General features: G+C 47.0%; 1 protein-coding gene across 1 annotated transcript in view; it reads left to right on the forward strand.

Annotated features, from left to right (window-relative positions):
* The window catches only part of LRP4 (LDL receptor related protein 4), a 50,765-nt gene that overhangs the window by 17,539 nt on the left and 7,583 nt on the right, over window positions 1-25,643 (forward strand). The window contains exons 7-36 of the mRNA XM_012524903.3: window positions 45-164; window positions 564-689; window positions 1,231-1,356; window positions 1,979-2,113; window positions 2,501-2,626; window positions 2,947-3,177; window positions 4,438-4,594; window positions 6,137-6,354; window positions 6,498-6,674; window positions 7,118-7,240; window positions 8,919-9,127; window positions 9,301-9,382; window positions 10,169-10,274; window positions 11,086-11,287; window positions 12,521-12,710; window positions 12,804-12,935; window positions 14,122-14,262; window positions 14,588-14,674; window positions 14,781-14,952; window positions 15,324-15,486; window positions 15,605-15,830; window positions 16,192-16,495; window positions 17,511-17,729; window positions 17,886-18,020; window positions 18,831-18,939; window positions 20,768-20,912; window positions 21,170-21,283; window positions 21,719-21,854; window positions 23,694-23,761; window positions 24,317-24,404. Coding sequence (XP_012380357.2) covers window positions 45-164; window positions 564-689; window positions 1,231-1,356; window positions 1,979-2,113; window positions 2,501-2,626; window positions 2,947-3,177; window positions 4,438-4,594; window positions 6,137-6,354; window positions 6,498-6,674; window positions 7,118-7,240; window positions 8,919-9,127; window positions 9,301-9,382; window positions 10,169-10,274; window positions 11,086-11,287; window positions 12,521-12,710; window positions 12,804-12,935; window positions 14,122-14,262; window positions 14,588-14,674; window positions 14,781-14,952; window positions 15,324-15,486; window positions 15,605-15,830; window positions 16,192-16,495; window positions 17,511-17,729; window positions 17,886-18,020; window positions 18,831-18,939; window positions 20,768-20,912; window positions 21,170-21,283; window positions 21,719-21,854; window positions 23,694-23,761; window positions 24,317-24,404 — 4,567 coding nt within the window. The remainder of the gene's footprint in view (window positions 1-44; window positions 165-563; window positions 690-1,230; window positions 1,357-1,978; window positions 2,114-2,500; window positions 2,627-2,946; window positions 3,178-4,437; window positions 4,595-6,136; window positions 6,355-6,497; window positions 6,675-7,117; window positions 7,241-8,918; window positions 9,128-9,300; window positions 9,383-10,168; window positions 10,275-11,085; window positions 11,288-12,520; window positions 12,711-12,803; window positions 12,936-14,121; window positions 14,263-14,587; window positions 14,675-14,780; window positions 14,953-15,323; window positions 15,487-15,604; window positions 15,831-16,191; window positions 16,496-17,510; window positions 17,730-17,885; window positions 18,021-18,830; window positions 18,940-20,767; window positions 20,913-21,169; window positions 21,284-21,718; window positions 21,855-23,693; window positions 23,762-24,316; window positions 24,405-25,643) is intronic.

Genomic DNA, 25,643 nt, shown 5'->3' on the forward strand with positions numbered 1-25,643 from the left:
CTGTGCACAACCTGGCTAGAGACAAGTCTGTTGTGTTTCCCCAGCCTCCCACCAGCCTTGCCGCTCCGGGGAGTTCATGTGTGACAGTGGCCTGTGCATCAACGCAGGCTGGCGCTGCGATGGCGATGCGGACTGTGACGACCGCTCTGATGAACGTAACTGCAGTGAGTGAAGGACGGCTCCGAAAGGCCGGGCTAGACCTAGGGAGAGGGCTTGTGGAGCCAAAGAGGCCATCAGGGATAGAGCTAGAAGACAGATCATATGGGGCCTCTGTATACACTTGTGCAAGCTCTGCACGGCACAGAGGTACTATGTTCACAGGGATGCCATTTGCAGAATAGACATCAGATTTATATATTCATTCTGGCAGTTTTTCAGCCATGGTCATCAAGTGTCTTGAGGAAGGCATGCCTTTGATTCACACCACAGATACAATGGGGCCAGCTGTGACCCTGATGTCAGGAAGACTGGCTCTGGCCTGGGCACTGACAATCAAGTATGGCTTTGGGTGGCAAGGTGGAGTGCCAGGGAGCCAGCCTTTCATTGGCCTTTGCTTTGCCTAGCCACTGCCATGTGTACAGCGGAACAGTTCCGCTGTCGGTCAGGCCGCTGTGTCCGCCTGTCTTGGCGCTGTGATGGGGAGGACGACTGTGCAGACAACAGCGATGAAGAGAACTGTGAGAACACAGGTGAAGTCTTCCAGGGGTGCTTTTGACCCCGTAGGCTTTAGTCGGGGTGGGGAACAGGGTGAAAAGAGGAAGTAATTGTGCCTTCCAGATGGGCCAAGGTGGTGCTTTATTCTGATCTTGCCCATGGATTGTTCCAGTGCCCAGGGCGGAATCCAGGTGCATCTGTTGCCCTGCAGCCTTATGGGGACACAGTATCAGGGCTGCTCACATTCTGACTCACACAGCTGGTGCCTTTTGCTCTGGCCTAGTGAGCAAGGACAACTCTGGTTAACATCTCCCCATCCCCACCCCCAGCCATGCCTGCTACCAGGCGCACGGATGCACTTTCTTGTTCTGTCCCACGTTCCTCACCTTCCCACTGTGGCATCCTGGGGAGAAAGTGAATGTAGACATGTAGCCAGCCTGTCTGAGCTGTTTCCTGCCTTGGACACTGACCCTCCCACCTAGAGTCTCATCTGTCTAGAAAATGACAGGCTCCCATCCTTCTGTTGACCCAAGTCCTGCCCTACTGTGGCCCTTCCCTCCTGCCCTCCCTTTCTAGGAAGCCCCCAGTGTGCCTCAGACCAGTTCCTGTGCGGGAATGGGCGCTGCATTGGGCAGAGGAAGCTGTGCAATGGGGTCAATGACTGCGGTGACAGCAGCGATGAAAGCCCACAGCAGAACTGCCGTGAGTGTCCCCAGTGGGCAGGCCCAGCCCATGGTTTGTGGCTGAACCCCACCCATAGGGTTCAAAGGGAATCTTCTCCAGGAGCTCTTTTTTTTTTTTTTTAAGATTTATTTTTTTATTTATTTCTCTCCCCTTCCCCGTCCTCCCAGTTGTCTGCTCTCTGTGTCCATTCACTGTGTGTTCTTCTGGGATCGCTTCTATCTTATCAGCAGCACTAGGAATCTGTGTCTCTTTTTGATGCGTCATCTTGCTGCGTCAGCTCTCCGTGTGTGCGGTGCCATTCCTGGGCAGGCTGCACTTTCTTTTGTGCTGGGCGGCTCTCCTTACGGGGCGCACTCCTTGTGCGTGGGGCTCCCCTATGCGGGGGACACCCCTGCGTGGCACGGCACTCCTTGGTACATCAGCACTGCGCATGGGCCAGCTCCACATGGGTCAAGGAGGCCTGGGGTTTGAGCCGCAGACCTCCCATGTGGTAGGCCAAGTCCGTTGGGCCAAGTCCACTTCCCTGTCCAAGGACTCTTGCAGCTTTGGGAGCTGTCCTTCGTGGTCCAGGTGGACTGCCAAGTTGGCTGTCTGGGGAGGACTCTGGGCTCCACTCCCATCTCTGGCTTGGTTGGCACAGGGCCCCGGACGGGTGAGGAGAACTGCAATGTTAACAACGGTGGCTGCGCCCAGAAATGCCAGATGGTGCGGGGGGCAGTGCAGTGTACCTGCCACACAGGCTACCGGCTCACAGAGGACGGGCGCACGTGCCAGGGTGAGCAGGGGCCTGGTTTAGGACAGAGCCAGGATCCTGCATGGGGGCAGTCAACAGGTAGCTGTATTTCCTACGGGCCAGGCATTTGGTGGACAATACCTCATTTAATTATCACAATAATCCTAAGCAGTAGGGCTTGTCCCTCCCATTTCACAAACTGAAGCTCAGAGAGATTAGGTAACTTATTGAAGGCCACACAACTGGTAAGTCAGAGTGTGATTCCAGCCCTGATCTGCATGACTCCAAAGCCCTTAACTTCTTGTTACAGCCTTTCTGTTAGGCCTGGATAGTAGATGGGTACGTGGGCAGGAAAGCAGGTAGTCAGCCTGGGCATTGGGTGGAATGATGGCAGAAGGGAGAGCCCCTGACTCTGCCTGGTCCTCATAGATGTGAATGAATGTGCTGAGGAGGGATATTGCAGCCAGGGCTGCACCAACAGCGAAGGGGCTTTCCAATGCTGGTGTGAAGCGGGCTATGAGCTACGGCCGGACCGGCGCAGCTGCAAGGCTCTGGGTAAGGGGGATTGGCATTTGGCTGGGTGGGCAGGCGTTTGAGCATAGAGATAGGCCAGGTGTTCCCATGCTCAAAAACTGGTGGAAAGGTAGAGCCATTTCCATCTCAGGAAAATGCAGCAGAGGGTGGCATTCTGGGGCCCAAGAAAGACACTGTGGAGTACAGTCCGGAAGTCCTTTCTCCTACTACTGATGCTGAGTTTTGGGGCCGCCTTAGTGGCTGTCCCCATCCTGTCAGCTGAGGAGCTGGGGTACATGCTGAGGGGCACCAGGGGCAGCTCTGGAGCCTGGTGGGGGCCCCATTTCTATACCATGTCCCAGGGCCGGAGCCTGTGCTACTGTTCGCCAATCGCATCGACATCCGGCAGGTGCTGCCGCACCGCTCTGAGTACACCCTACTGCTCAACAACCTGGAGAACGCCATTGCCCTGGATTTCCATCACCGGCGCGAGCTTGTCTTCTGGTCAGATGTCACCCTGGACCGGATCCTCCGTGCCAACCTCAATGGCAGCAGTGTGGAGGAAGTTGTGTCTACTGGGCTAGAGAGCCCAGGTAGGGTACAAGGCCCCCTGGGGAGAGGCAGGGCCACACCATTCACAGAGCAACAGTGCTTGGCAAACCTTGGGCAGCAGAACATTTTTTCCTTTCAGTGAAATTTTAGATGGAACTCCAGTCTAGAAAATATTCCTTACCATACATTCTGAATGTAGGTTCAGAAATAGGTTCAGACTTAAAACATTTCCTCATTATTGAGCTCAGTCCATACAATCAATAACACTTTTAATGAATGCAGTAATTTGAAATCAAGAGATTTATGGATGACAGTTACAGTTTTCTATCAGCCTTAGCATCCAGTTTATTTCTGAATTTCTTTTTTTTTTTTAAGATTTATTTTATTTCTCTCCTCTTCCCCCCCATTGTCTGCTCTCTGTGTCTATTTGCTGTGTGCTCTTCTGCGTCTGCTTGCATTATCCGGAGGCACTGGGAATCTGCGTCCCTTTTTTGTTGCGTCATCTTTCTGTGTCAGCTCTCCATGTGTACGGTGCTACTCCTAGGCAGGATGCGCTTTTTTCATGCGGGACGGCTCTCTTTATGGGGCGCACTCCTTGTGCGTGGGGCACCCCTACATGGGGGCGCCCCTACATGGTACAGCACACCTTGTGCACACGGCACTGTGCGTGGGCCAGCTTACCACACGGGTCAGGAGGCCCTGGGGATTGAACCCTGGACCCTCCATATGGTAGACCAATGCTCTGTCAGTTGAGCTATGTCCGCTTCCCTTCTGAATTTCTTTTGATTGCTCAGTGTCAAGAGTATTCTGATTGACCCAGATAAATATATCTAAATGGTGACAGATTAAAACAGCAGCAGCTCACTTTGCAATCTCAGGCTTTTCTACAAGCAGGTGAAGTGCATTAGATCTGGAATAACCACAGATACTCAGATGCTTATGGAACTTCTACAGTGCCTCTGCAGAATCCTAGGCCACAGTTTGCAAACCCACGAGACAGTACAGTACAGGACCCTGCATTCAGAACCAGGATTCAGGAGGTGGGAGTACAGTTGGGTGGGAGGATGAAAAGCAGCTTGGACAGCTGCTTGACTTCTCTGTACCTCAGTTTCCTCATCTTCATGGGGAGTATATACTCTAGCTCACAGAGTTGCAGTGAGGATTAAATGAGTTAGTATTTGTACAATGGCTAGAACTGTTCCTGGCCCAAGAAAGTGCCTCAAGCAGGAGTTTGCTCTTGTTAGAGTAGGGAGGAGCCAGGGCTGAACTGCTAACACATTATCCCTGTCTCTTTCCACCAGGGGGCTTGGCTGTAGACTGGGTCCATGACAAACTCTACTGGACTGACTCGGGGACGTCAAGGATTGAGGTGGCCAACCTGGATGGGGCCCACCGGAAGGTGCTGCTGTGGCAAAACCTTGAGAAGCCCCGGGCCATTGCCTTGCACCCCATGGAGGGGTGAGTTGGGGACATCTCAAGCTCCTGAATCCCTCCTGTGACCTCTAAGACAGTTCCCGGACCCATTGGGCTAGGCTTTCCAGGGGGAATCCACTCAGTGTGTGTTAACGACCTGGGCTCTGCACCCAGGCACATGTAGCTTTTGGCTGGTGAGTTAGCTTCTTTCTGCCTTGGTTTACTCATTCCTAAATTGATGATAAAGTATACCAGCCTCATAGTTGTATGGTGATTAAATGAGATGGTACATTTTAAATGGTACATAATACCCTTTAGAGAAGTTGTAAATGATTAGTATTTTCATTATTAGCTTACAGGTTGAGCTGATTAATAAAAATTATTAATAACTTTAATAATAAAATGGTTAAAATGGCAATTTTTTGTCATAAATGTTTTACCACAATTAAAAAAAATAGGCGGTGGTAGAGATGGTGACAAAGAAGATAGTACCTATCTTAACTAATATTGTACTATATTGTCAATTACACAACGGTAGGGATTTTTTTTTTAAGATTTATTTTTTATTTATTTCTCTCCCCTCCCCCCACCCCCATTATCTGCTCTCTGTATCCACTTGCTGTGTGTTCTTCTGTGTCTGCTCACATTCTTGTCAGTGGCACAGGGAATCTGTGTCTCTTTTTTTTTTTTTTTTTTTAAGATTTATTTATTTATTTAATTCCCCCCCCTCCCCTGGTTGTCTGTTCTTGGTGTCTATTTGCTGCGTCTTGTTTCTTTGTCCGCTTCTGTTGTCGTCAGCGGCACGGGAAGTGTGGGCGGCGCCATTCCTGGGCAGGCTGCACTTTCTTTTCACGCTGGGCGGCTTTCCTCACGGGCGCACTCCTTGCGCGTGGGGCTCCCCCACGCGGGGGACACCCTTGCGTGGCACGGCACTCCTTGCGCGCATCAGCACTGCGCATGGCCAGCTCCACACGGGTCAAGGAGGCCGGGGTTTGAACCGCGGACCTCCCATATGGTAGACGGACGCCCTAACCACTGGGCCAAAGTCCGTTTCCCTGTGTCTCTTTTTGTTGTGTCATCTTGCTGTGTCAGCTCTCTGTGTGTGCGGCGCCACTCCTGGGCAGGCTGCGCTTTTTTCACGCAGGGCGCACTCCTTGTATGTGGGGCTCCCCTATGCAGGGGATACCCCTGCGTGGCATGTCACTCCTGTGTGTGTCAGTGCTGCACGTGGGTCAGCTCACCACATGGGTCAGGAAGCCCTGGGTTCGAACGCTGGACCTCCTATGTGGTAGGTGGATACTCTATCAATTGAGCCAAATCTGCTTCCCAAGGGTAGGGATTTTTGTCTGTTTTATTTGCTGTTGTCTCCCCAGTTCCTAGAATAGTAACCTCCCCACCTAAAATTTTCTGTGTATGTGAAATGAGTAAATGCCCTGCCTCAAGACCCCTAAATTCAAACTTTTGAAAAACACTCTATGGGCCAATCAGAATATATCTCCTACTATTTGGAGTCCTCTGGGCTAAATGTATAAAAGCCTGATTACTACCATTCTGTCTACCTCTCAATTTCCTTTTCTCCCTTCCTAGTACCATCTACTGGACAGACTGGGGCAATACTCCCCGCATTGAGGCCTCGAGCATGGATGGCTCTGGACGCCGCATCATTGCCGATACCCATCTCTTCTGGCCCAACGGCCTCACCATCGACTACGCAGGGCACCGGATGTACTGGGTGGACGCTAAGCACCATGTCATCGAGCGGGCCAATCTGGACGGGAGTCATCGCAAGGCTGTCATTAGCCAGGGTAAGGTCCTTCCGCCTCTCCCCTTCACCTCCCATCCTCCTTCCCCGGCTCCTGCCCCTAGGAGCCTAGTGCAGTTGCCAGGCCTGGGCCCAGGGGCCATGGTGGGCCATGTCTGGACTGAGGTCTTCCTGGACTTTCCCCAGGCCTCCCGCACCCCTTTGCCATCACGGTGTTTGAAGACAGTCTGTACTGGACAGACTGGCACACCAAGAGCATCAACAGTGCCAACAAATTTACTGGCAAGAATCAGGAAATCATTCGCAACAAACTCCACTTCCCCATGGACATCCACACCTTGCACCCCCAGCGCCAGCCTGCAGGTAAAAAATAAAACAGAGAACTGCCCATTGGATGAGCCGAAGTGGCCTCCTGAGTGACGTGGTCTCTGATGCCTCTGAGAACCTTCTTTGCACCTGTCACGGTTGCCATTGCTGCTGGTGGGGAATTGGGTGTTGGCCCTGACATGGTCTGACTCCTCCCTCTGCTGGACATCTAGGGTCGTACAACATTGAGACTCAAGAAAAAGGAATACTGACTCATTCTCTTCCACGTTCCCCTCTAATTCACACGGATATTTATAGGGCATCTCCTATGTGTCAGGTACTCCCTGTACTAGCAGCTGGGGCAGACAGAAAAAATAATAAGTCCTGGTTTCTGCCTTCTGGGAGCTCACACCCTAGCTAAACCCTTACTTCCCAGTTTTGGGTCCATTTTGCAAACCTTTGGTCTTACGTGGTCCTCTTGCTCCCGACAATTTGAGCAGGAAAAAACCGCTGTGGAGACAACAATGGAGGCTGCACCCACCTGTGTCTGCCCAGTGGCCAGAACTACACCTGTGCTTGCCCCACTGGATTCCGCAAGATCAGCAGCCACGCCTGTGCCCAAAGTAAGTGGGTCTGGGCACCAGCCTCAATAGAGGTTGGTGAGGGCAGGTAGAAGGAACGAGGGATGTGAGTTTGAGGGATTGCCTGATGTGGGGAAGAGCCAGGCTCCTCATGTAGCCCCTGAATAGGAAGAATTTAAAAGGCTGGGGGCTCCTATACCAAAGTTGAGGACAAATGGCTCAGCAGTAGTTGCTGAAGCTCAGTGACACCATCGAGGTGAATCTATAGACCTGGAGCCAGGCTTGTCTGTTATTGTACCACCTAGGATCTACAAGCAACAAAAGGTTTCAGACCTTTCTAGAAAGCAGGAGAATGGTTTTCTATCTCTTCACTTTTAGCCTTATCCTATGGAAGCCTTTCAGTCCGTAAACCAGGACACCAAAAATTAAGATCCCTAATGATGTGCTGTGTATGTAAATTGATAAATTGATAAATACATGTCCAGCAAGTGAAAGACAATGAATGTCAGTGCCTTGGTCTCTCTGAGCTGCTGGTTTGGCCTCTTGCAGGGCTATTGCTTTGGAGAGGGTAGCCCTGTAGAGCCCAGAGCTATAGGTGACTTTTCCTAAGATTATTCCAGAGAAGAGTGATTCAGGTATATAGCCTGGGGTAATTCCTCACACATGAGCAGCTGCTCTTATTTACCACTGTGTACCCATTGACCCTCTTATCTCTGGTAAAATCAAATTCTCTTGGGATCTGGGTCCTTTCCAAAGAGTGAGATAAGGGAAAAAAATCCAGAGGAACAGAGACGATATTCATTCAACACACATTGGTTGAGAACATAGTTTCATGCTCTGAGTTTTCTCCCTACATTATTTTGTGCACAGCTCTTCTCATTCTCTTAGTGAGAGTTCCCTGAGACCTGTCCCATTAAGGGTGTCCCAGAGCTTGAAAGAAGACGGTTGGTAAAAGTAGGCAGGAAATACCTATCCAGGTAGAAACATATGCTGAAAAAGTATTCAGACAGACCAGAGTAGGGGCAGGAGATGGAGAAAAGCAAATAGGAAGAAGCTGTATAGAGGTGTGACCAAAGCTCCATCTCTGGAGCCAGACAGACCTGAGTTCAAAGCTCTGTTGCTTTGTGGCTTTGTGATGCTGGGCAAGTTATTTGACCTCAGTTAGCCTTTTCTAGGAAACAGGAATAAGAATAATAGGTACTACAAAGGGTTGATGTGAGGGGAAAGGAGACCAGGCAAGAAAAACACCAAGTACAGTGTCTGGCAAAGAGTATGTGCCCAAGGAATGGTCATTATTGGCTAGAGTTGTAAAGAGAAAAGCAAGAGGAAGGGATCAATGACAAAGTAGAACAGCAGATGCTTGAAGCAGACACCAGAATCAAGAGAAGTGGTAGGGCAGGGAGGCAGTGATCTAGGCTATACACTGGAGGAGATGAAGACAAACAAGGAGAGAAATTAGATGAGAGCTGACAGCCACTTAACCAGGATGCACTTCTGGGCCCTGGGTAGAGTTCATTTCCATTTGATCCCAAAGTCTGATTATGCCAGCATGGGCTGCCCAATGTTCCAAGTGGGCCCGAGGTGAGAAGAGTAGGGGGACAAAGGGCACCAGATCCCAGGAAGCGTGACAGAACCAGATTTCACACAGGTGAGCGTCTGTGTCTGTCACTGTTATTGGATTTAGAGCATTAAAAGGAGACCCCTTTCGGCCTTTGATCAGGTCTTGACAAGTTCCTGCTTTTTGCCCGAAGGATGGACATCCGTCGGATCAGCTTCGACACAGAGGACCTGTCCGACGATGTCATCCCACTGGCTGACGTGCGCAGTGCTGTGGCCCTTGACTGGGACTCCCGGGATGACCACGTGTACTGGACAGATGTCAGCACTGACACCATCAGCAGGGCCAAGTGGGATGGAACAGGACAGGAGGTAGGGCCCAGCATGGGCCCAGCCCCTCAGGGCGGGCAGAGATTGCAGGGTGGAATCTGCCCTCCTGAGGATACAGGCTTCCCACACCTACTCCAAACTTGGGAATTGGCTAAGTTTGGGCCCCAGAGCTAGACTGAAAGTACAGTTGGTGATATAGCTTTGCTTTCTGCCAGGTGGTAGTAGATACCAGTTTGGAGAGTCCTGCAGGCCTGGCCATTGATTGGGTCACCAACAAGCTATACTGGACAGATGCAGGTATGTGCAGGGCAGCCAGGCCCATTGCAATAGGTGCATGTCTCTCTGGGAGTCTTTATTTAAAACCCTGGCCTCAGATAAAATGAGCCCAGTGCCCATCCTCAACCACTCTGTCTTGGCCTGAAGTCCTTGGAAGGTCAGGAATGATGGGCCTACTGCAGAGCTGCAATGAGACGCTCACTCCAGAAGGTTTGGCATTTACCAATCAAATGTCAACTACTTCTGCTGTGCAGCGATACTTGGGGATGTTATAAAGCATTTCAGATAAGTGGCAGTCCCTGTGTTTTTCCTTCCATCCCTGTCTAGTTAAAACAGATACTTTGTTTAGCCAGGTAGATGTGGGAGGCAAGGGGAATGCTTTACAGAGGTTCTACTCATAGTGTGATCCCTGGACCAGGAGCATCAGAATCACCTGGGAACTCGTTAGAAATGCAAAATTTTGGGCCCCACTCCAGACCTACTGGATCAGAATCTTTGACTGTTGGGTTGGGTAATCTGTGTTTAACAAGCTCTCCTGGTTGGTATGCGCACAAATGTTTGAGAAGCATTGCCTTAAGTTATAGAACAGGGATAGTTGCTTGAGTTGGAGAAGCCTTGCACTTCCAAGAAATGGGACTATCACTTCCTTGAATTTCCTCTCACAATTCAAGTCACTAAATATCCATTGCGCATGTCAGAAAATATTTATTGAGCGTCGACTGCATGCCAACTTCTGTGCTGGGCATGAAAGGTAAGAGGTGAGTGAAGAACACTAGATTTAATATTTTTGTCCCTACTTCTTGGTAGGTACAGACCGGATTGAGGTGGCCAACACAGATGGCAGCATGAGGACTGTACTCATCTGGGAAAACCTCGATCGTCCCCGGGACATAGTGGTGGAACCCATGGGCGGGTGAGCACCTGTCCCTTTGAAACAGGTTTCACCCGCCCCCCAGACCTGAGGACTAGATAGCAGCCTGGGAATTAGGGAGAGTGGCCAGATCTTATAGGCATACTAAGGAAGCAAGGGCAGCTGTAGCAACCACAGATGGTAGTGACAGCCCTGTCTCCTCTGTGAACCAGGAAACCTTTACAATTAAAAAAAAATTTTTTTTTGGCGGGTGGAGGGTGGGGACAGTTGGGGTTGGCTTACAAAAGTAATTCATTGTAAAAAAAATTATATCTGTAGAAAGTGAAAATTTATAATCTCATTCTCCAGCAGTAACTGAAACTAATAGTTTCTCTCCAGATTTTCTTCTGTGTGTATGTATATATATATTTATTGGTGATGTGGTAGTGGTTTTGGTTTTATAAAAATGGCATATTGTTTTACAATTTTTTTCACCTGCCTGTGTGTCCATTTGATCCTATATGTCTGCTTTATTCTTAATGATTGCTTATATAGTATTCTGTTAAATTTATACATTATCATTATTTAACACATACAGCCAGAGAAATGTTTCTTATTCCCTATTTTCATTTCCCCTCTTTCTTTATTCTCAAATAGGCCTTATTCCCAGAATACTCCTTGAGTAGTGAGCTCTGCCTTAATTAAGAGCTGGGGGTACTTTTGATAGAGATAGAAGATGCCAGGCCTTCAGAGATAGCTCTGAGCCTAGGGCGGAGGTTGGGAACTGAGACAGGCTGGGGCAGCTCTTGCAGACAGAAACCCTCAAACGGGTATTAACTCGAAGGTAGGTAAGACCTCCCTTGCCTGTACCCAGGTACATGTATTGGACTGACTGGGGTGCAAGCCCCAAAATTGAACGAGCTGGCATGGACGCCTCGGACCGCCAAGTCATCATATTTTCTAATCTGACCTGGCCTAATGGATTGGCCATTGACTACGGATCCCAGCGGCTGTACTGGGCTGATGCTGGCATGAAGACAATCGAATTTGCTGGGCTGGATGGCAGCAAGAGGAAGGTAAGGCTGGTCCTCACTGACCAGCAGCTAATGGAAACAAAAGGGTTATGGGACCAGCATGGGGCATGTGCTATTGCTTTGAGTCTGTGGCTGCCCAGTGGGTTGTGCCGTTGATGATAAAAGGAAATTGGGGATTAGTTTGGATTGTGGACTGGCAGTAAAAGTGCACAGACTTCTCTAATAACCTTCAAAACTTACACTAATCACCAACTGTGTCTGGGCCCATGATCTTAGTCTATTTTTCCTTCCTTTCTCTTTTATTTTTGTTACTGCTTATTTTAGTGTAATTTCAAACTTACAGAAATAAGATTAGGAAAAAGAACTAATAACTAATATTTTGCCACACTGGCTTTACCATTCTGTGTCTCCATGTCTTTCTCTATTTATATATGTACATATTTTTTTTTTCCAGAACCATGAGATTAAGTTGGAGACATCCTTCACCTTGACTCCAAAATATTTCAACACATATTTCCTAGAAATAAGGATATTGTCTTATATAACAGTACAATTATCAAAATCATATTAAAAATTGATATATTAATCCATAGTCTGTATTTGATTTCACAACCAATTGTTTCATTGTCCTTTATAGCTTTTCTATTCTTTTTTTTCCTTTCTTTTCTGTTCCAGGATCCAATTTAGGATCACCCATTATGTTTAGGAATCATGTCTCTTTAATCTCTAATCTGGAATACTTTCTCAGCCTTTCTGTGTCTTTCTTGACCTTTGCATTTTTAAAGAGTAAAATTCAGTTATTTTGTAGAATGTCCCTCAATTTGGATTTGTCTAATGTTTCTCAGACAAATCTGATGACTGGATTTAAAGTATGTATTTTCAGTAGGAACTCTGTATTGTGAAATTGTGTCCTGACTTCTCAGTCTTATAAGTAGGTCCATGATGTTGGTGATCTTTGCTTGTTTAAGGCAGTGTCCACTGTAAGGGTGCTATTTTTCCTTTTATAATGAACAAGTAATGTGTCGAGAGGCTCTCTGAGACTTCGGAAATAGCATATAATCTTTTTTAATCCTCACACAACCCTTGGAGCTGGCCACCACCAGAATTATGTCACAGATTGGCAGACCAAGGCTCAGAGATTTATTAGTGCTTGCTGAAGGTCACATGGTAGGCAGTAGTGGCAGAGTTGGTTCTGACTCCACACCCGTGATTTGACCACTTCTCTGTGCTGTCAGACCTTCCTGAGGGATGACACAAATACTGGGGTCCTGGCAGGTGCTGATTGGAAGCCAGCTTCCCCACCCATTTGGGCTGACCCTGTATGGAGAGCGCATCTATTGGACTGACTGGCAGACCAAGAGCATTCAGAGTGCCGATCGGCTGACAGGGCTGGACCGGGAGACCCTACAGGAGAACCTGGAGAACCTCATGGACATTCATGTCTTTCACCGCCGGCGGCCCCCAGGTGAGCAGCCCTTGGCCCACACTGGCTTCTTCTCTATCTTTCTATGTCCTGGTTCTCTTTTTTGACCACCCTTCTTGCTTTCTCCCTACCCAGTGTCCACACCATGTGCTCTGGAGAATGGTGGCTGTAGCCACCTGTGTCTTCGTTCCCCAAATCCCAGTGGCTTTAGCTGTACCTGCCCTACAGGCATCAACTTGCTGCCTGATGGCAAGACCTGTTCACCAGGTAAGTCAGAGCATCACAGACCTAGATGCAGCCTCTCTGGGAAGGGAAGTGGTTCTCCTTCCCTGCAGATGGGCTCCAGTGTGATTTGAGAAACCCTGTGGGTCCTGATGCTTCTAGAGCAAGGGTTCCATGGACCCCTTTGCCAGTCAGGTGAAATGAATACTACTGTAATTTATTTATTGCATACTTTTATAAGTGAAGGAAATGCTAGATTTCAGTTAGAGGTCAGAGAAAATAAAGATGATAAGTTGATTTTTTTCAGTTCAAGCTCATGGATCCCCTGAAATCTTTCCATGGATCCTTTGGGGGTCTATGGACCCCTGGTTAAGAACCCCTGTTCTAGAGGCTTAGGGGGGAGACTGAGAGCTTTTAGAAAAGGGAGAGGCCCAGGGAAGCAGGTGGACAGGATTGGAGGCAGGGTTCAACTAGTCCATATGGTGATTTCATGCATATTAGGAAAAGGTGAGCCTTTCTCAAAACATTTAATTTGTATCTTTTGGGAAACTACCATAATATATTGATTTGGTTAAAAGAAGATACTTTACTTCTACCTGTCCCAACATTGGCATAATAAATATGAAAATGTGTCATATCCACAATGTAAATGGCACGCACATATGCATACACACACCTTGGACGTGGCACTTTTGGGATCATACAATGAACACAGCTTATGTGACAGCCTTAAGTGGAGGGTCCCAGAAGCAGAACCTGCTGCCCAGATTTTGAAAGTCACAGTTTCTCCCCAGGGGGCACTGCATGGTAGGCTGCATTGGAAACCTAACATTCCAGAGAATTTGGAGTAGGAAAGGAGCTGTGGACTGTGCCTCTCAGATTGTGCAGAAAGACCTCTCGGGTCTTTGCTCCAGTTCTTAAATTTCATGGTAGTGGGTCCTTCCTAGGGAAGGACCATTATATTAATCAAGAATTGCCATTTATTGAACTCTTATGTGTCAGGCCCAGTGCTGAGTGCTTTTTATACATGATCTCTTTTAATCCTTGGAGCCACCCTGTTATTGTCCTCATTTTACAGATGAGGAACTGAGGCTTAAGTAATTTAAACAATTGTCCCTGGATTGCCAACTAGAAACTAGCAGAGCCAGGGTATAGCCAGGGTATAGACTCCAGGTCCTTTTAATGGACGTGCTAGAGTGACTGTCCTCTCCTCCTCTCTCCACCCATGCAGGCATGAATAGTTTCCTCATCTTTGCCAGGAGAATAGACGTCCGCATGGTCTCCTTGGACATCCCTTATTTTGCTGATGTGGTGGTGCCAATCAATGTTACCATGAAGAACACCATTGCCATTGGGGTGGACCCCCAGGAAGGTCTGTGTGGCCCTCCCCTCCCACCTGGCCTTCTGTCCCTACTCTATAGCAACTGCTGGTCTTCCTTTCCTGTCATCTTTGCCTCCTGAAATAGGCCTGGGGGCACCCCGTTCCTTCTGGCACAGTCCCTGCCCCACCTCCACGTACTTTCACCTCCGTGGGGTCCTTGCTCTCCATCTCTGCCAAAAGGTTTCTTGCCATAGCTCTCCTGCTATGGTATTTCTGCATATCCCTTGTTTCCTTTTGCCAGGGGACATGGGGCTCTTGAAGTGTGTCCCCACGGGGGAGGCGAGGGTCTAGGCTGAACCAAGCTCTCCCTCCCCAGGAAAAGTGTACTGGACTGATAGCACACTGCACAGGATTAGCCGCGCCAATCTGGATGGTTCACAGCATGAGGACATCATCACCACAGGTGGGGTCTCCTCCCAGCCCAGGGACTACCTGTCTGACTGCAAAGCTGGGGAAATAGCCCATCTGTTTTAAAGCAGGAGCCTGTGTCCTCTCTTGACTTCCTGCAGGGCTCCAAACCACAGATGGACTCGCAGTGGATGCCATTGGCCGGAAAGTATACTGGACAGACACGGGAACCAATCGGATTGAAGTGGGCAACCTGGATGGGTCCATGAGGAAAGTGTTGGTGTGGCAGAACCTTGACAGCCCCCGGGCCATCGTGTTGTACCATGAGATGGGGTGAGAGCCAACTATGTGGCTTAGCTGGGGCTAAGGTTGAGGTTGAGAATTGGCAATTGAAAGCAAGTAGGCTTTATAGAAATACCGGTCTTCCCTGGGACTGTTCCATTCCCTGTGACTTCTTTCAGGGTGGCAGTATAGTATATAGAGGTCAAAAGCATGAGCCTTGGAGTCAGAAAACCAGGATTCAAATCTCTTCATCATTTATAGCCACATCACTTTGGGCTCAGTATTTAAACCTCTTGTGCCGTGGTCCTTGGGAAGATTGAGATAATGCATGTAAAGTACTTTACACAGTATCTAGCACACTGTAAGTGCTCATGGTATATGGTGGCTGTGGGTATAACCTGCTAGTATTCTTCCTTGCCCAGGTTCATGTACTGGACAGACTGGGGGGAGAATGCCAAGTTAGAGCGGTCTGGAATGGATGGCTCAGACCGAACCGTGCTCATCAGCAACAACCTAGGATGGCCCAATGGACTGACTGTGGACAAGGCCAGCTCCCAACTGCTATGGGCTGATGCCCACACTGAGGTGAGAGCTCTGCCTGCTTCTGCTATGTACTGGAAGCCAGAGAGGGTAGGAGAGGCCTGTCTCCCTGAGGGCTTGCAGTCTGCTGATAGTCATCCTCCATCCTCTCCTTCCTCTGCAGCGAATTGAGACTGCTGACCTGAACGGTGCCAGTCGGCACACACTGGTGTCACCTGTGCAGCACCCATATGGCCTCACCCTGCTTGACTCCTATATCTACTGGACAGACTGGCAGACCCGAAGCATCCACCGTGCCAACAAGGGTACCGGCAGCAATGTCATCCTGGTGAGGTCCAACCTGCCAGGCCTCATGGACATCCAGGCAGTGGACCGGGCACAGCCACTGGGTGAGAAGCGCCCTGGGGCTATGAGTCAGAATGCTCTGATTTTTTTGGGGTATTTCAACATCAGAGCTATATACAGAGCATGGAGACTCCTTTCCATTCAGAGACAGGAACCCATCTGTGCCCCCTTCCAGAATCAGGCTGTGTCCCATCTGGGTATGACTTGTACTACAACTGCCTGATGCTGTCACCTTCAGAGGACTCTTAGAGACACCCCTGCTTCTTCTACCCCATCCCTGCCAAGCACAAAACCATGCCTCTTAGAACAGCAAGGAATCAACCACATGAAACCAGGGCCTTTTTAGGATTCAGCCACTATTCCTGGTTAGGCATGAAAGCCTGTGCTTCTCTCTCTCAACACCAGGTTTCAACAAGTGCGGCTCAAGAAATGGTGGCTGCTCCCACCTCTGCTTACCTCGACCTTCTGGCTTCTCCTGTGCCTGCCCTACTGGCATCCAGCTAAAGGGAGATGGGAAGACATGTGATCCCTCTCCTGAGACCTACCTGCTCTTCTCCAGCCGCGGCTCCATCCGACGTATATCCCTGGACACCAGCGACCACACAGATGTCCATGTCCCTGTTCCTGAACTCAACAATGTTATCTCCCTGGACTATGACAGTGTGGATGGAAAGGTCTACTATACAGATGTGTTCCTGGATGTTATCAGGTATGAGTATTGCTGAGATCTCCAGAGGACGCAGATCTGCCTCTGATCCCTGAGGTTATGTTTTATGTTGACCTTGAAATGTTCAGAGTTTGGCAATTTGAATGATGAGTCCTAATCCTGATTTGGCCAGGTTTGTAGTGTTATTACTTAGAGAAGAGTTTCAAACTGGTTTGTTTGCTTAAAGTTTACATGTAAGCCTAGTATGTTTAAAAAAAAATTAAAGTCAGGCTAGGGACCTGCAGCTTTCTGCTGGGCTCTGAGGGAACTCTAAGAATTCCCTAGGACACGTTGATCAGTAGACTGTGTAACTAAGCCCTGTATTTGTTTTGCAGTGTAGGAGTCCTGGCCAAATGCCAAAGCTTGTGGTGGTTGTCAGGGTTTTCTGTTTATTTTTATTATTCTTTAAATTTTTGGCCCAGAATAGCTGAGGAATATGATGTCCCATCACCGATAGGAGAGTGGTTTATCATGGCAGAGATTCTCACATGGAGGAACAGGGGGCTTCCACATTGCTCTCCTTGAGGGGTGTATTAGAATCTCATACTGGAGGATGGGGAATACAGGTCATCTAGAGAAATCCCCCAGGTGATTGTGAGATACCCCCCTACCCCCATCCTGAGTTTGAGATTCCTGGTGTAGGACCACCATGAAAATACACAGGTAGGTTTTGAAACATCTGCCTTTTGCATAATCACCATCTATCAATCCTTACCTTCTCCCAAAGGTATGTGGAGAATTAGTAACCTGTTTCCTGTAAGACATGGGCCCCCACCCACTTTATATTCAGTTATCAGGAAACACTCTGTCCTCCTAGGTATTCATTCATTCATTCTGCAGATATTTTATTGAGTACCTAGCATGCTTGGTGCTAAGGAATGCACTAATAGGTACATGGTCTCTGCTTTTTTGGAACTGACAGTCTAGTGGGGGTCCAATTATGGGAGCATGGGCTAAAGGGGTTTCAGAATATTACTGGTCAGTCTGGTCACTCATCCAACCATGGGCTGTTCCCTAGGCGAGCAGATCTGAATGGCAGCAACATGGAGACAGTGATCGGGCGTGGGCTGAAGACCACTGATGGGCTGGCAGTGGACTGGGTGGCCAGGAACCTGTATTGGACAGATACAGGCCGAAATACTATTGAGGCATCAAGGTTGGATGGTTCCTGCCGTAGAGTGCTAATCAACAACAGCCTGGATGAGCCCCGGGCCATTGCTGTTTTCCCCAGAAAGGGGTAAGTTTATGGCCCACTGAAAAAGACATCCAGGGAAGAAGGTCCTGGAAGAGAGACCCTTGGAGGTTACCTATATACTAATGGTTTTTGTGGTTCGTACAACCTCTGGGTGCCAACTTCCCATACCTTAGTGATGGTGGCACTCTTGTGTCTCAGGTACCTCTTCTGGACAGACTGGGGACACATTGCCAAGATCGAGCGGGCAAACCTGGATGGTTCCGATCGGAAGGTCCTCATCAACACAGACCTGGGTTGGCCCAATGGCCTCACCCTGGATTATGATATCCGCAGGTGGGAATCCTGCCCCAAATTAGTCTCCTGGAAATTGGATGGATAGAAGAGAGGGAGGTTGAGTTGAAGTAGGGAAAACAAAAAAGATGCTAAGCTCCTTGGTAGGTAGGGAAGAGAAAGCAGTGAGAAGGAAGAAGGAATGTGTTCTAAGAATTCAGCCCTCATTCTTCAGAAGATTTTTTTTTAAATTTCATTGCCATTAGCAGGGCACATCCTCTGGCTTGGCCACAGGCCTCACTATCCCCTATCCATTTACAGAGCTGTTTCTGTAATGATTGTTATTTATTACCTTTCTGGTCCCATAGGCATTGAATTTATAATTCCTGGCCTAGGGGAAAGGAACTGGAAAGCATGAGAAGAGGGCAAAAGGAGCTTTGAATAGTATGTTCCCCTTTCTTCACCAGAAGGGAAAGGAATCAATCACCTGGAGAATAGCAGATTTGTTCTCTTCCTTTAACCTCAGTGGACTCCATGTAGGTTGAGCTGTCTTCTTAAGAGTATTCTTAAGAACTTGGGCTTAGATTCTGAGGTGGACCTCAAAGGGTGATCAAGTTGCTAAAGATGAGGCTGGGTGGTGGCTCTTCTGAGGTCCCAGACTTTTTACCCCCTCCCCAGAACAGCTGTGGCCTCCCCACTTGCAAATCATCAGTTACCCTTTTCTTCTTTGGGACTTGCAATGACCTCTCAAGGGGCTTATTGACTGCCCACAGCGTGTTAAGTGAAGGAGAGGACAGATAACTTTTTAGGGGACAAGGCTGGGCTCCCTGGCAAGTTTTCGGAGCAGCCACCTTTCTCTCCTCGTCTTCACAGGATCTACTGGGTAGATGCACACCTGGACCGGATTGAGAGTGCTGACCTCAATGGGAAGTTACGGCAGGTCTTGGTCAGCCAAGTGTCCCACCCTTTTGCCCTCACACAGGTACTAACTTAGGAAAGAGCTAACAAAATGTCCTTGACCGGAGTGTTTCCTGAGTCAGCAGCCTCAGCTCTGGTTGCTATCCCTGTGTTACCACTCTCGTAGTCTAGCATTCAAAGGAGTGACTCTTGAACATTGCTGTACAGAATCAGCCATGGAGCTTGCTAAAATGAAGGTTCTTGGGCCCTGGCCATGGAGAATCTGCTTTGTGAGGGATGGGTCCAGGAACCTGTGTTTAACAAGTCCTCTCTCTATGATTCTAATGCTGTGGTCCCAGAATCTGAACAAAGGCAGTTCACTTAGTGGCAGTGGGGTTGAGTGGCTAAGAGCTCAGAGCTTTGAGGCAGCCAACCAGTGTACCTTCAACTTGCCTGGTACCTGGGTTCAAGTTCTGTCTGTGCCATTAAGTAACTAACTTTCCATGAGATACGGAATCTCTCTAAGTTTCAGTTACCTTTAAAACACATGAGTTTAATAATAGTATTCTCCCCAAATATACACAAAGTAGTAGCACATTACCTGGCACCTAGTAAGTGCCCTAACTAGTAAGGATTCAATTCTATGTATCTTCTCTAATCATTTTAATTACAATTAGCTGTCATTTTTGAGCGTTCTAACCCTGTGAGATAATTTGGGGAGGAAATAGGAGACCTACCAAGTCTGGGGCCAAAACAGGGCTTCTCAACCATTTAAAAACTTTGTCATTTTTTGTCATTTTTTGGGCAAACTTAATCCATGCCATCTATATATATTTTGTATTACATCCTAGCAGCCAATACAATTTTGTCTGGCCTTTGGTTTTTTTTTTTCTTTTTTTTTTAAAGATTTATTTATTTATTTAATTTCCCCCCTCCCCTGGTTGTCTGTTCTTGGTGTCTATTTGCTGCTTCTTGTTTCTTTGTCCGCTTCTGTTGTCGTCAGCGGCACAGGAAGTGTGGGCGGCACCATTCCTGGGCAGGCTGCACTTTCTTTTCACGCTGGGCAGTTTTCCTCAAGGGCGCACTCCTTGCGCGTGGGGCTCCCCCACGCGGGGGACACCCCTGTGTGGCACGGCACTCCTTGCGCGCATCAGCACTGCGCATGGCCAGCTCCACACGGGTCAAGGAGGCCCAGGGTTTGAACCGCGGACCTCCCATATGGTAGACGGACGCCCTAACCGCTGGGCCAAAGTCCGTTTCCCTGGCCTTTGTTTTTAACACTCCAAATGTAAAATTACAGGGTAATTCTGAACATGCTTTTTCAATCTGTAAGTTCGCCTTGCAGTTTCTAATATACCCCTGGCCAGGAGGAAAAACGCCTTCTTTGCCTCTCCATATCCCTGTTAGAGAATCTCAGGGTCACTGCATTGGAAGGCAGCCACCCATATAAGTAACCAGAGGAAATTGGGTCAGGGTTTCTGAGCAGTGAGCCCAGAAGAACAGGACCTTGGAGGACCTCTAAAGTTAGTCATATTTGCTAGGTATGGGAACTCATTTATTCATTGAGCCACTCCGTCAACTGACTGAGGACTAAGTGTTAGGTGCTAGAAGTTTTAGAGTTGAATGAAACACAATCTTATTCATCAAAAATTTAATCTGCTAAGAGAGACAAACAGATATGTGAACAAATTACCATACAGTGTCAAAACTTAATTGTAGAAGTGAATACAAGGCACAGAACAGTATGGAGAAGAGAATGGTGAACTCCATATTAGAGAGATTTCCTAGAGGAGGCTATATCTAGGATGCACAGAAGTTGACCAGATAAGAGATGAAAAGGGCATTTCAGCAGGGCTCTATCGGTTTACCACTTGAATAATACTTACTGTGTTTTGGGTTTCCCTGCTGAGTAGCAGGACAGGTGGATCTACTGGACAGATTGGCAGACCAAGTCAATCCAGCGTGTAGACAAGTATTCTGGCCGGAACAAGGAGACGGTATTGGCGAATGTGGAAGGGCTCATGGATATCATTGTGGTTTCCCCTCAGCGGCAGACAGGTGGGCTCCTGGGCTTTCTTACCCATCAGTGGGTTCAGCTGCACTAAGGACTGTTAATGAGCAAGGCAGTTATGGCCCCAGGAGAGCCTTTTGGCTCTTATTTTAAGTTCTTAGAACTTCTTTTCAGCCCCCTAAGGCTGCTTTCCTGCTCTACTATCCCTGGGAGTGGGGTCACCCTGGATCTCCTCCTATTTGAGAAGTGTTACAATGGGAGAACTGATTCTGTTCCTTCAAACATACCTATCCTTTACCTCCAGGGACCAATGCCTGTGGTGTGAACAATGGTGGCTGCACCCACCTCTGCTTTGCCAGAGCCTTGGACTTTGTGTGTGCCTGTCCTGATGAACCTGATGGCCGGCCCTGCTCCCTTGGTAAGTTGGACCAAATGGCCTCTGGAATAGCAGAGTCCATGGAAGGGATCCCCCTTCAGAGCATCTTGTAGCCAAACAATTCACCCTTGAAGTGACTAGGAGCAATGAACTTGGACTTTGGAATTGCACAGACTGGGTTTGAGTTTGGCCTCTGGCATTTACTAGACTAGAATTCAGGCCTCCCGAATTCCCTGATCCTTACTGTGGCCTGTGCATTACTCTCTCTTCCTGACCTTTGTGGTCCAGCTAGCCCATCCAGAGCTATTAATATTAGAATCCAAGTCATTTTATTTATGGTATTAAGAAGGGCCCCTGTTGAGGGTATCTGGGGTTAGATAAAAGATTGTTGCCATCAAGTTCTCCAGATGCTGCTCTTAGACCTTTCTAGAGATTTTTGACCTTCAGTGGCCCACTCCAATCCTCTTTTCTCTCCAGTACCTGGCCTGGTGCCCCCGGCTCCCAGAGCTACCAGCATGAGTGAAAAGAGCCCATTGCTACCGAACACACTACCTACCACCTTGCGTTCTTCTACCACCCGATCCCGCACATCCCAAGAGGAGGTGGAAGGAAGGTAAGTAGGTTCAGTACAGGATTGAGGGCTCTTTGATTCATATCACCACCAGTGGAAGACCAGTAGTCCCAGCTTGATAATTCTAGCAGATGGGAAGTAAATCACATCATTAGCCACCAACCCCTGCTGTTTGGGAGAGGAGATCATATTTAGACTTGTAGATTCTTGCCAGTGATTCCCTTTTTAACTTTGAGGGCAACAAGCTTTAAGAAGAGCTCTGGAGAGAAATAACTCAGGAGGATTTTCCCCACGTGGCATTCCTCCTTCTTCCTCTCCCTCTGTGACATTTATTCTCACATCACAGGTTTAATATATGGTCTTGTCCCATAGTTCAATTAGAAGCTACCAAGTCATAGAGATCTTTATAACTTAGAACAAAAAGGGTTCCCCAGGGATATGATGGCCTTAGCTTCAGATTATAATGACCTCTAGCATTCAAACACATACACATACACCCCATTATTAAATAACTGAGCATATAATGAACAGTTCTCAAGTCACATATAAAATATTGTATTTCATTTTCACTAAATTTTATCAATTATAAGATGCATTTGATTTGAGTGATTAAACTGAAAAATCACCAAAAACAATTGTGAGAATCCATTGATTGTAAGATGAATTCCTATTTCAGAGATGATAGAATGTAGGGACAAAATGCATATCTTAAAATTGATGAAATATGATGTTACATTCAGTTTAGAGAAATTCTTATAACACCGTTTTTAATTTGCACTTTGCAAAATACAAATCTTCTGATACAATAGGAATAAAGAAGAAATGAGCACCCATATACCCATATGTAATCACTCTTAATATTCTGATGTGTATCTTTCCAGATATTTTCTGTTAAAGCAGTTTTTCACTGCAGAAAACTAGACTCTTTATTTTTAATATCAAGTTTATTTTAAAAGATAATGAACACTTGATTGCAATTACTAGTTACATACTAGTAAATCCCAGGAAAGAACTCTAGACTCACAGTCTAGACTATTCTAGAGTCACAGTCCCAAAATTATAAGATTTGTGCATGATCAAATACCTATGCCATTTGTGCCGCATTCTCTCTTTTTAGAACAGTTTGTAAAGAAAAGCAAACACCCAAGAATAATCTTGTATCATTTTCACTGACTTTTTAAGTACTATCAATTGTTATTAATACTTGATTTTCTCTAGGTTTATTTAGACTATTTGCAAACTCACCTCAGACCTTTTGTTAATGTCAGAATTCTATTTGAAGATTCATGCATCTTGGTTTCAAAAGCTCTTGCAAGTAGCTTTTCTCTAACCTTCTAGGAGATGCCTTTAATTGCCTGTGCATAATGTACCACAAAGAAGCTACCTTCTTAGCATTCCAAATGACTTACCTGAGCCCTCCCTGTGTAGGGCTTGCATATTCCCTTGTGAAAGAATGAAGAAAAACAGAAAAATTTTTTTGAATTCTATCTAAACCTTATGATAGTCTTTATCCAATCAGAGATTTGCTTGGCTGGAAGCTTCTTCAAACTCATCCTGGCAGTTTAATAAAGCCTACTCTAGATTTACCTTAGGATTCTTTCTGCAGACTTCCAGCTCTCTCACAAACCTACTTCTCATTTTTAAAGGACTCGTCTTAAAAAGGTACATATTTTAAAACATACTCAAGCATGGTATAGCTGTTTGAAGACAGGGTCTCATACTGATTTTTCTATATTTCCTGGTTCTGACCTCTCCATGCTTGGTACACTCTCTCATACTTGACAGCCCCACTCACAGGACTTTTCACCCTCTCCTGGAGGAAGGCAAGGCCATTGTTGAATACAAGTTGCCTTCACATTCACTTTTCTTATGCTCCCGCAGATGCTCTGAAAAGGATGCCAGACTAGGCCTCTGTGCACATTCCAATGAGGCCATACCTGCTGCTCCAGGTAAGCCCTGAGTGCCCAACAGATTTGAGAAAGAAGATGTAAGGGATCTAAGTGTCCACTGATGTCGTTCATAACCTTCATGGGAACTGTTTGGGCTTGATGAACCCTTTTCATAGACTAAATCCATAGAACTGATAATCCTAATAGCCACCACTTAAGGAGTGCTTTCCATATACAGGCATTTGCAAAGCTATATATATATGCATTCATACACACTCTTATTTAATCTCTACAAGCCATGTGAGAAATGTATTATTTACATTTAACTGATGAGAAACATAGGCTTCAAAGTTAAGTATCTTGCCTAAAGTCAAGCAAGAGGCTAGTAAGTAAGCAGAAATGGGACGGGAAATGCCAGCTGAGTGACAGGTTTCTTCTCAGCCCCTCATGCTCACCCCCTGTGGCCACACCTGTGAGAAGGAGGCTCTAGCCATCCTCAAATGGTGTGGAGTCCAACAACTACAAAAAGGCCCTCTCCATCTTCCCACCGCCCACCCCAGCACCAGCTAGAAGGTTGTTGGTGATCCCTGCCTAGCATCTCTCTGCTCTTCCTAGGGGAAGGACTTCATGTCAGCTATGTCATCGGAGGACTCCTCAGTATTCTGTTGATTTTGTTGGTGATTGCAGCTTTGATGCTGTACAGGTAACCTCAGACCCGCTGCAGGGGCCACATGCTCCCTGGTCCTCATTGGCATGTCTGGGATCTTCCTGAAACTCCATAGTTCACTGATTCCACCTCTGATCAGCCTCATTTCAAGGCTGAGTCCTTGGTCAGAGCAGCAGAAGGAAAGGAGCCTAAGCACTTGCATATATTAATTCATTTAATGGCCACAGCAACCCTAGGGACTTTCTTTACAGACGAAGGCTGAGGGCACGAGGGTGCTCCCAAGGTCACACAGTAAGAGGCAAAGCTGGGAATAACTCCAGCATCTTTGGTTTGGTTTTGTTTGTTTTTTTAGCAAAATTTTTTGTTGTCTTTTTTAAGAAAAATACATAGATCACACAAAATGTTACATTAAAAAATATGAGGTTCCCATGTATCCCACTCCCCACACCACCTCATTCCTCCCACATCAACAACCTCTTTCATCAGTGTGGCATATTGATTGCATTTGATGAATACATTTTGGACACCTCATGGATTACAGTTTACATTGTAGTTTACACTCTCCCCTAGTCCATTCAGTGAGTTATGGCAGGATATATAATGTCCTGAATTCTGTCTCTGCAATATCATTCAGGACAACTCCAAGTCCCAAAAATGCCCCCATATCACATCTCTTCTACCCTCTCCCTGCCCTCAGCAACTCATGTGGCCACTGTCTCCACATCAATGATACAGTTTCTTCCATTGCTAGAGTCACAATAGTTTTATAGTAGAATACCAGTAAATCCACTCTAATCCATATTTTATTCCTCCATTTCATGGACCTTGGGATGGTGATGTCCATTCCACCTCTAAATCGAGAGGGGGATAGCATCTGCCTTAAATCATTGAAACGAAATGATTTTCTACAAACACAACCCTTTACTTCAATATTAGTCAGTATATCATTGCTCAGGAAAGATTATCCTGGGAAGGAATAAGTTGTCATGTTTAATTTAGGGTCTTCTTTTTATGTCTCTCTTGCTTTGTATTTTTCTCAAAATGCTTTAAATACAGTTTGCAGCAAAAATGTTTGGATTTTGCTGCTGCTGCTACTATTACTGCTAATAATATTGATAGTAGTTACCATTTAATGAATATGTATCAATGCCACAACATCCCTGTTATATAGATATTATTATTCCTCACTTTACAGATGAGGATCTGAGGTTCAAAAAGTTTAGGTAACATCCAACCAGATCCCAGCTAGTGGCTGCAAAGATGGATTGAAACACA

Source organism: Dasypus novemcinctus, chromosome 10 (genome assembly GCF_030445035.2).
Source record: "Dasypus novemcinctus isolate mDasNov1 chromosome 10, mDasNov1.1.hap2, whole genome shotgun sequence".
NCBI lineage: Eukaryota > Metazoa > Chordata > Mammalia > Cingulata > Dasypodidae > Dasypus > Dasypus novemcinctus.